The following is a 10,684-nucleotide window of genomic DNA, read 5'->3' as shown; positions in this document are numbered from 1 at the left end:
TCTCCTCAAGCTTTTATGCCAGAGATTGGCTTCATACCCATTTGCATGTCCACAATATCCCATGTCCATGTCGTGTTCCATGTTGGGTGGTGCCCAACAGTGGAATCAGTCCTCCTCGATGTCATGTACATTGACTGTTCTGGAATATCAATCGGCCTCTGGTATGGACATTATTTATTCATATTGATTATGTTTGAAGTCGGAGTTGTAGTTAATTACGTGATAAGAAGGCAGAATTACAACTTGGGTGATTGATTCGGCATTGTGCTATATTCACTGATGAAAAAATATACTTTGTGTATATACAGTTTTATTGACAGATGTACAATACATATACATATTGAATACAGAATAAGAAGACTGTACAGTACAAATTTGTGTTCACAGTTTGATATGACAAAATGTCATTACTAAACTCCTATGGGACGATCTAGAAATTAAAAAGAAATAGTAAAAAAAATCTTTATAATTTCACATCTTTAATTATAGAGACTGCAGGCACTATCATATGACTTAAATAAAGTTAACAAGACTTAACATAAACCCAGAATTAGTCTTATTAACCCTTGAAACATAGTCCTATATCGTTCTACATTTTCAGCACAATTTATTGCTTAATCTAGCAGCAATAAACTCGAATACTCAAAGCAGGACTGCAGAGGTGCTGAGCAGATGAATTAATCCTGGCCATTCAAAGGGCATAACACTATAAACTGAGATGTGAAAGTGCTTAATAATGAGTGGTGGATAGAATTAACGTCACAACTTATGTTCTATTACCCTAATATTTTAGAGCAATAATTTTCAAGAACGTAAAATACACTTTTGGAAATCAGAGAAGTATTTTTATAACAGGCTGGCTGTTTTAAATTGTTCTCCAACATTCCTCCCTGTTGTAGGTTCTGATCACCATAAACCCATCACTAGTCAGAAGGTTTGGTGTAAGTGGAGGTGAGGGGGAATTGGGCTAGTTTGACCCACTTGATTGTTCTCACTGTTGCGGTGTCCACTGCATCTGATGGCCTGTCTGAGATCATGGAAAACATCCAGCTGGGGAAGTAAAATTCAAATGACAGGTCTGTAACTAATCACCTTCTGGTTGGAATTGGACTCTGAACTTTTGAACAATTATTGTAAAATTCAATACTTCTACATCTGCATTGTTCAAAAATTGATAACATGCATGCTTTAATAAAAAAAGAATTCATAAAGTAACTGCATTACATGTTTCATAGTTAATAGCATTTTGCTTGATGAATTCTTGCTGGTAAAAATTAATTTCCTCCTCTACTGAATGTTGCCAGGTTCACAGGTCAGTAGAGCAAGCGTTGAGGAACACATTTTTTTTTACCAACTGGCCTTTAAATATTCAATTGATTGTGGTTTTATACACATCCTTCTCCAATTGTTGAAAATTCTACATATTTATATTAAAGTTTAAAAGAATACATTTTAAAAAGTGTGAATACTTAATTTAGGATTTACGGCTGTGCATGTAATGCATAATAAATATCATCCCAATGCACAGTGCAGTTCCAAATAGTCCATCACTACAGGCAATATTTCTGTGGATCAGTTTAAAGTTCTATCTGTAACAACCACCCCATATGATCATTCATACAAAACAAACATATTTACGACATTTTCTTTCATCTGTTCAGCACCTCGAGTTTTCTTGAATGCCTCTTAATATTAATGCTGTCAAGCTATTATCCCAAAACCAACATTTTAAACCAAAACATGTTTTTCCTCCACAAAAAGTTAAAATTCACATTTTTAAGTATCTAAGCTGAGGAGAATTGATTCACAATGTAGATGTCATCTAAATCCCTCTTCCCACCTCAGTATACGACACAGCGTACAATTGGATGTTTCTGTTTTTTACACCCTTGCTGTGTCATTATAAATTTAAAAAAAAAATATTACTTTACTACCATTTGAGGCAGATGTTTTTTTATACAAAACAAGGAACTCACAACATTTTATAATTTATATTGTGAATATTACCTGATTACACTCATTTTCAAGTGCATTTTACTTTAACTTCTTTGAAAGATGTTCTATTGTATGGCAGGTGCCCCACACCCCTCTCCTATGAAAAACCACATCATTCTTTTATATAGAAAACAAAAGAATGACTACAACCCACAAGGCAGGCCAGCTGCCTCAAATTGTGTGTTCACATGTCCTAGTTACCCCTCAGCCCCATGTTTAGCATAGAAATAATTCACTAAAATGTATGTGAATCTGAAGTCCTCAACAGTTTTAGTCCTATTACACAGAATTTTGTACCGTGTGCTTCTGGTATTGAGCATCATCTGCAGTGATGTGCTCAAAATTCCTTATAGGTATTCCTACCAGTGATGACCCACGCTCAGAGTCTGATGCTGAAAAATTGCACTTAGAATATTTAGTTCTTACAAAATTAGTTTACATAGTATTTAAACACAAACTCATTTTGCTGCTCTGTGGAAAGCTACCATTATTTGCCACCATACTATGATGATACAATGAAAATGTATTTGTTTGTCAAAATCAATAAACCAAATTTCCTTCCCATTCTCTCTCTTATAGGATTTACTGCTGCTGGGCTGCAGGCCTATAGATCCAGACAACTCTATCTCCTCTTCTCAGTCCCGCCCGCACCTCCTGTGTTCTTCACCTAAGTAGCTGCTCAAGTGTAGACAGTGGATGTGTTGGGCCACAGTCAAGCCTAATCCTGTCCTAACCTAAAATCCACCCATGCATCACTCTCCAGCATCAGTCAATTGGTCCTGATTGGAACCCAGAATCACACAGCTTTGATTGTTTGTACCAATTTATCCAGAGACATTTAGGCTAGTTGTAGCATCTCCACTGCAGTGAGATTAACTCACACCGTATGAATTTGGTATCAAATCTGTACCCTTCCTGGTCTGTGTGACTCAATTCCAAGCTTTATTAATGCTTTTACCAGCTGAGCCATTAGGTGATCTGCAGAAATAAATGTTGCATCTCAAATTCTATTAGATTTCAAGGAATTTCAATATTTTTGATATTTGGTATGTACATTATTGATTTAAATGCATATTCAAATTGGCTGTAGTGGTCACTAACACAACTTAGGAATCAATGGATGGGATTTTCCAGCCCTTCCTGCTGGCAGGATTTTCTGGTCCCACTGACAAGGTGGGCCCCCTGCAGTAGGTTTCTCGGCAGTAGAATGGGTGAGCCACGTAAAATGCCGTGGATTTTGGCGGGACCAGAAGATCCGCAAGCGGCCAATGGCAAGCCGTCTCTGCTGCCTCCACCGCCAGAAAACATGACGAGGAGGGCGGGGGGGGTGCTGTGAAAAATGTGGCAGAGGCTGCCTGCCATTGGTCAGCAGTGGGATCTACTGGTCCCACTGTTGGCAACGGGGTTTCCCGTTGAATGTACCCCTCACAACCAAGAAACCCACCGCGGGCGTCCACCATTGGCTGAAGATCCCACCAGCGTGAACTGCCAGAAAGTTCCAGCCAGAGTCTTTTCAGAGCACGAACATAGACTGAAAATTGCTGTATTAGTGACTATTTTTTAAAAAAGTAATAGGCGAAATTCAAGGGGAATGATTCACTCAGTACATTTTTGAGCAGTGATTTACATATGTATGTGATGTCAGACTCACATACCCATTTTACAGATTTTATGTTGTCAGAAGTCGGACTGGTAGTTAATCATTTTGTTTCACTGTTCAGCTAAAAGATTGAATTGCTTTAAAAGTTCTACAGAAAACTTGGAACGGTTGGTGATGAATATATTTGAAAAGTTTCTCCCAAGGCAACTGAAATTTACTTCTCAAAATTTGGGATAAATTAATAAAATTGGAATCGAACAAATCACATTTTAAAATGCTTTCTGATGGCTATTAATGTAACTTTACATAGAACGGGGTTCACATCTGCCCTAGATATATCTATATAAAGATATATCTATATACCCTATCCTTTCTGCATTCAACTTGTTGACTCAATACAGTGAAATATGTTAAAATCTTATCAATCGCAAGCAATGAACCAATAATAAAAATATCTACACAAGAGTTTAAAAGACTGATGGTTATTTTTGAGCAGCTTAATATAATTGGTCTCAAATACCTTTAAAACAATTAAATGTTATAACAGTTGCAATAAATGAAAACAATTGAGCTTTGATAAAGTGCCTTGTTTGGCTGATTTTCTTACACCGGTTCCCCCAATTCTTCAATCCCATTTATTATTTTAGGGTTTCAAAAGAAAATTTTGCAGGGTACAGCAACTGCTGCATCTAGTCAATGCACAATGAAACCCCCATTGTATCTATGAATTTCTACCTACCAAAGGAATATGTCAAGGGCATTTGTTGTTGTTTAGCTAAGCTGTTGCTATATCCAATGATAGCAGCATGGAGCAGAATTCTTTGAAACAGAAATTGAAAAACGTTCCTTTATCACGCAGATATTTAAGGAATTTTGTTATTTAAAAAAAATTAATTTAGAGTGCCCAATTCATTTTTTTCCAATTAAGGGGCAATTTAGCGTGGCCAATCCACCTAACCTGCACATCTTTTGGTTGTGGGAGCGAAACCCACGCAAACACGGGAAGAATGTGCAAACTCCGCACGGACAGTGACCCAGGACCGGGATCGAACCTGGGACCTAAGTTTGTTATTTTTAATGTGAATGGAGCCATTTTTGACTCTTACCCATAACAAAGACAAATGGCAACAATATGGGTTATTGATGATTGCAAGACATTTAGAAGTTGTGGACTCACTACACAGCATTACGTTTACCTAATAGTCCTGGCTGTAAGGAATCAAATTTGGCCAAATTATTAAAATGACACAATATGATCAATATTTTAAAATAAATTTTTTAATATTCTACGTTTTTTGACCATCTTATGTTTGATTTGAAATAGTTCTTCCGACAAAGACAGATTCTGAAATTGGGCCTAAATTTGTTTTTGGTTATCTGAATTATTATATCTGGGATCTCACATTTTTCCATCTTTGTTTACCTTCTTAAGTTGGTTACAGATCTAGATCAAATAAAAAAAGATAATTAGACCATTAATGAAATAAAATGTTATGTAGTACAGGGCAAAGAATATGGGCGGGATTCTCCATCCCACCGCACCTATTTCATAGAATTTACAGTGCAGAAGGAAGCCATTCAGCCCATCGAGTTTGCACCGGCTCTTGGAAAGAGCACCCTACCCAAGGTCCACACCTCTACCCTATCCCCATAACCCAGTAACCCCACCCAACACGAAGGGCAATTTTGGACACTAAGGGCAATTTATCATGACCAATCCACCCAACCTGCATATCTTTGGACTGTGGGAGGAAACTGGAGCACACGGAGGAAACCCACGCACACACGGGGTGGATGTGCAGACTCCGCACAGACAGTGACCCAAGCCGGAATCGAACCTGGGACCTTGGAGCTGTGAAGCAATTGTGCTATCCACAATGCTACCGTGCTACCTGCTTTCAGGTGCGGTGCACTCCCGCCGGCAACGGGATCCTCCGTCCCGGGAACCGGTCAATGGGGTTTCTCATTATGGCCACTCCCACGCCGCCGGGAAATCTGCAGGCGTGGGTGCACTGCTGGCAAAGCAGAGGATCACACCAATGCAGAATTCAGCCTTATGTATTTAAACCTCACTCTTACAAATTCTATGGAACTGGATAGGTTGATTTCCTGTTCTTTTTGTTGAGCCTCAGCTCCACCAATGAAAGTGTGAAACTTCCATTTTTGGAATGGGAAACTTTATTTAAATGGAGCATTTCTAATAATGGAGATTGTCAGAAAATGAAGCTTCCATTGTTCATCGATATGAAGAGAAGACATTGTTGGTGAATTCTGGTGCTTAACTCCATTAGAGTGTTGAAGTTGATATTGAAACGTGGACATCACTGCTGAAAAAATGAATGTTTAGAATATCAACGCCGAAGAATTGTCAGATGACATTTGAGAAACAGGAGGCGAGTGCAATCCTGATATGCGTCAACATAGTCATCAAAATAGGCAAGTTCCTCCAATCCCAGGTTATGATCTTTTCTTCTTTCACAGTTATTTGCTTAAGAATTTCCTGGAGTCCTCCACCTCACAAAAAAATATGTAATTTGCACTACATATCTGTCTCTGAACAATGAGAAAAATATTTTTTTTCTGCAAAAACACATTTTGGATGAGGTGCGGTTTTGACAAAGGAAATGGCATACAGCAGCATTCTACACTGAAGCAGTGATTTCACTGGCAAGATGATAAAGACTTATTAATCAATTGAAATGCCGACAATTTCAACAAACAAATCAGGCTGCACAACATGTAATTTTAAATTTATATGATTGCCCAGCCAATGCACACAGTGGGGAATGTTATGCAAAAGACATTCATATTGTTAGATATAACCCCTGCATATAATAAGAAAAACGAGCTTTGTTTCTGTATCAGATACTGACTACATGAAGGTGTTCATTTGCTGACTGATTCAGCCCAGCTGAATCTTCGTTTGTTGAATCTTGGTTAAGTAACTGTATGAATTTAGTTTGCATCCCATCTGGCTCACATGGTGAATGGTGACAGGTTCAGACCAGCATGTGACGCTTTCTGTGCAGGGCGAGGTGGTCTGAACGAGAGAAGCTGCGGTCACAGTCAGGACACTGGAAGGGCTTGATGCCAGTATGCTTGCGGTAGTGCCTGGTTAGCTCATCAGAGCGGGCAAATTTCCACGTGCAACCTTCCCACGTGCATTTGTAGGGCTTCTCACCTTTAGAAAAAAGGAAAAATTAATAACAAACAGTTTGAAGTCATTACAATGGTTCTTATGAATAACTGTTGCATATTATCCAGGCAATCCCTACAGTGCAGAAGGAGACCATGAAATGAAATGAAAACCGCTGATTCGGCCATTCGGCCCACTGAGTCTGCTCTGACCCTCTGAAAGAGCACCTTACCTAGGCCCACTATTGTCAAGGGAATTCCAGACCAAACATCAAAGTAAATGTGAGTCTAGATACAATTGGCCTCACATTGGTTCAGAATAAAGATTAGTCATAATTTTAATTCATTACTATTGCGAAGGCATCAAATTGGAAACTGTAAGAAAAATCATTGAAATGCAAGTTTATTTCCACAGGAACACCAATAATAAAATGACTATGTGCAAATAGGATTCATTTTCAGCATGTATGCATGCACTGACTGAATAAACTGGTGTCAGCCATTCACATGTAAGGCTGTATTATGAATTCCTGCTCTCACTGCATGGGCGTCATTCTCCGACCCCCGCCGGGTCGGAGAATGGCCGTTGGCCGCCGTGAATCCCGCCCCCGCCGAAGTCTCCGGTACTGGAGATTGGGCGGGGGCGGGAAGCGGGCCGCGCCGGTTGGCGGGACCCCCCGCTCAATTCTCCGGCCTGGATGGGCCGAAGTCCCGCCCAGAAATTGCCTGTCCCGCCGGCGTAAATCAAAGCTGGTATTTACCGGCGGGACCAGGCAGCGTGGGCGGGCTCCGGGGTCCTGGGGGGGGGGGGGGGGGGGGGGCGCGGGGCGATCTGACCCCGGGGGGTGCCACCACGGTGGCCTGGCCCGCGATCGGGGCCCTCCGATCCGCGGGCGGGCCTGTGCCGTGGGGGCACTCTTTCCCTTCCGCCTCCGCCACGGCCTCCACCATGGCGGAGGCGGAAGAGACTCTCCCCACTGCGCATGCGCGGGAAACTGTCGGCGGCCGCTGACGCTCCTGCGCATGCGCCGCATTTCCGCGCCAGCTGGCAGGGCAACAAACGCCATTTCCGCCAGCTGGCGGGGCAACAAACGCCATTTCCGCCAGCTGGCGGGGCGGAAATCCCTCCGGCGCCGGCCTAGCCCCTCAATGTTGGGGCTCGGCCCCCAAAGATGCGGAGCATTCCGCACCTTTGGGCCGGCGCGATGCCCGTCTGATTGGCGCCGTTTTGGGCGCCAGTCGGCGGACATCGCGCCGTTGGGGGAGAATTTCGCCCCATATTAGGAATTGAAGCATGAATTCAGTGCAAGATTTCTCATCCAGTAAAATCAATTTGTTCTCTACTAATGTTAGTTTATAATATTCCAGACAATATTAACAGACAAACCAAGAAAATACTTGATATAAAGGGATGATGTCAAGATGATGAACTGAATTGCTTTAAAAAAAAAATAATAATAAAAATTTAGAATACCCAATTAAGGAGAAATTTAGTGCGGCCAATCCATCTCCCCTGCACATCTTTGGGTTGTGGGAGTGAGACCCACACAGACAGAGAGAGAATTTGCAAACTCCACACGGACAGTGACCCGGGGCGAGGATCGAACCTGGGTCCTCGGCTCTGTGAGGCAGCAGTGCTAACCACTGATCCTTCTACAGACGGGCAGCTTTCTCGCTGTGGCCTCTTGGTGCAGGAGTCAACAGTCCTCAACTCCGAACTAAGGGAAGCCGCATACCCTTTATCAGACACATGCAGCACTGACCGCCAACTCCGAGCAGTGTGTCCCGAGGGTCTTGGCCCGCCCAACTGAACTGCATTAATAAACTGTTTATCACTGGACCCCATTGCTGAACAAAAACAGAATAAACACAATTTTTAAAATCAATGGAATAAGTGGCCAGTAATAGCGGACAAAAGGAATTTATCAATGACATTGACCAAAAAAAAGACCGTTTGAACTACCGAAACCAATGCAGCTGAAAAAACATAATTCCGCTTGGAAATTCTGCATGATCCTCCAGCAAGTCAGTGGAATCCTAGGAATATCGTTAGCGTTTTGCTGAAGCTACAAAACATGAGATCAGGAGAAGCCTGCAAAATTCATGTTTGGGTTATTTAAATGATTCCACCAATGTTAGGGATTAGTTTGTACAACTTGATTAAAATGGTGAGGACACATAATCAGTCCCAGATGATTTTTGTACAGACAGTAGCTTAATGACTCCATTATAAAACATCGAGACTCATGAGAAAGAACAATCTCTAAGGCATAATTTCTCTTACCTGTGTGAGTCCGTCTGTGTGCCTTGAGATGCGAGCTCTTTGTGTACACTTTGTTACATCCGTCAAAGTCACACCTGTGTATGCGACGCTTCTTCTGAGTGTCTGGGGATTCAATTGGGTGGGGTCTTGATACAGCGTGTACAATAACTGAAGGAGTATGGCTCCTGTTGATTAGAAAACAAGTATCTCATTTCTTCTGTTCAACTAACAAAGAATTACTCATGCATTCATATCCAATTCCACTTCTTCTGCAGGAGTGTGACTTCAGATAAGACAGTGAAATTTCCAGGTTTGAGCTCATAACGTATGAAAAACATATAACTTGTAATACTTCAATTCAATGCCGATCAGAGGCAGCGTGGCCGATCAAAGCCGGGAAGCCCCGCTCCTGGGATATGCCCAGCACGCCATGCCTCACGAGAGTCAGCGCGATCTCGTGAGACATTGTGATATAAATCCCACACACAATGGGCAGGATCACATTTTGAAATCTGCATATTAGAGCGAAGAAGCAAGCCTCACCCTAATGTGCAGATTCCCGAGGTATCTGAGGCTTTGGGATTCAACCCCTTCACCTCGGAGACCTCGGTTGAGCGCGATTCAGCACTGGTCCCCACAAATGGGGACCAGACGGATCGGCACTCGTGATGGTCTCCCAGGGGATCAGAGACCCCCAGCTGCATGTCCTCTGGGAAGGGTGGTACCCTGGTGCTACCTGGGAACCCTGATGTTGTGTTTGGTCTTTTGTATCTTACAAAGGAATCCACCAAGCTCCTCGATTTGTCCAAACGAGAATCTTTTATTGAGTCTCGTGTGGTAAGATAGCAATCTGTAACAGCAAGTTATGATGGATTCTGCTTATTACTCCTCTGGAATGTGCACCTAACACCGACCATTCACTTGTATGTCTTCTTACCTTCTCGATCTTTTGCTGAAGGTGGCCGGATGTGTCTCTCCTTATATGAGAGTCACTAGCCACATGACCTTGGTCTTGAGACCGCATGGTGTGTCTGCACCGCCAGCTGCTGCTTAGAAGTCGCACACCATCCATCCATGATATTGCCCATAGGCATAGCACCACACCTGGTAGTGTCAGCATGGCAGAGCCACCTTGATGCCAGCCTGGCATTGCCAGCTGGTTTGGTACTGTCAAGGTGTCAAGCTGGCATTTTTTGCATGCGCGCGCGATTGGTCCGGGGTTGCCCAGCTGGGGTGTTGGGGAGTTACGGGGGCCATCCCATAGTCTGTTCATGGTTGGAGGGGGGTGTCAGGGATCATTTGGGGTACCTCGGAGATCGGGACGCCATCTCTCGCCACACCGGGAGCTTCGGCTAGTGAGTCCTGCCTCTGAGAAGTGTCAGCCAATCAAATGGCCAGCAGCTCTTTTGTTCCAGTATCAGGAGCACTAGTCACTAATGGGACTATAGCCCTTGAAGAAAGACCGTGGACCCTGACTTAAGGTAATCCTTGGATTTTATGTGGCCAGGCTGGCAGGCCCCAGTGAGGGAAGTGGGAACATAGAGGAGGTGGACGGTGGGGGTTGGTAGCTCTGATGGACGCATTGTGTGAGAACAGGAGACATCCAACAACTAGACCAACAACTGGGCACTTAGCCCTGGCACCCGCTGCTGGTGCAAAACCCTAGCAGTGTAGGGACGGAGTCATTTAAA

The 10,684-nt window shown here is 42.9% G+C and overlaps 1 protein-coding gene across 6 annotated transcripts in view; it reads right to left on the bottom strand.

Moving 5' to 3' along the window:
• Positions 1-293: 293 nt before the first annotated feature.
• The window catches only part of LOC140408828 (Krueppel-like factor 3), a 133,060-nt gene continuing 122,669 nt past the window's right edge, over positions 294-10,684 (bottom strand). For all 6 annotated transcript variants that reach the window (XM_072496566.1, XM_072496564.1, XM_072496567.1 and 3 more), the window contains 2 exons: positions 9,015-9,178; positions 294-6,776 (listed from right to left, as the gene is read on the bottom strand). In XM_072496566.1, the coding sequence (XP_072352667.1) occupies positions 6,595-6,776; positions 9,015-9,178 (346 nt within the window). In that variant the 3' untranslated portion in view covers positions 294-6,594. The remainder of the gene's footprint in view (positions 6,777-9,014; positions 9,179-10,684) is intronic.

Source organism: Scyliorhinus torazame, chromosome 3 (assembly GCF_047496885.1).
Source record: "Scyliorhinus torazame isolate Kashiwa2021f chromosome 3, sScyTor2.1, whole genome shotgun sequence".
NCBI lineage: Eukaryota > Metazoa > Chordata > Chondrichthyes > Carcharhiniformes > Scyliorhinidae > Scyliorhinus > Scyliorhinus torazame.
Note: the sequence above shows the minus strand (reverse complement) of the source record. Positions and strands in the feature narration are given on the sequence as shown.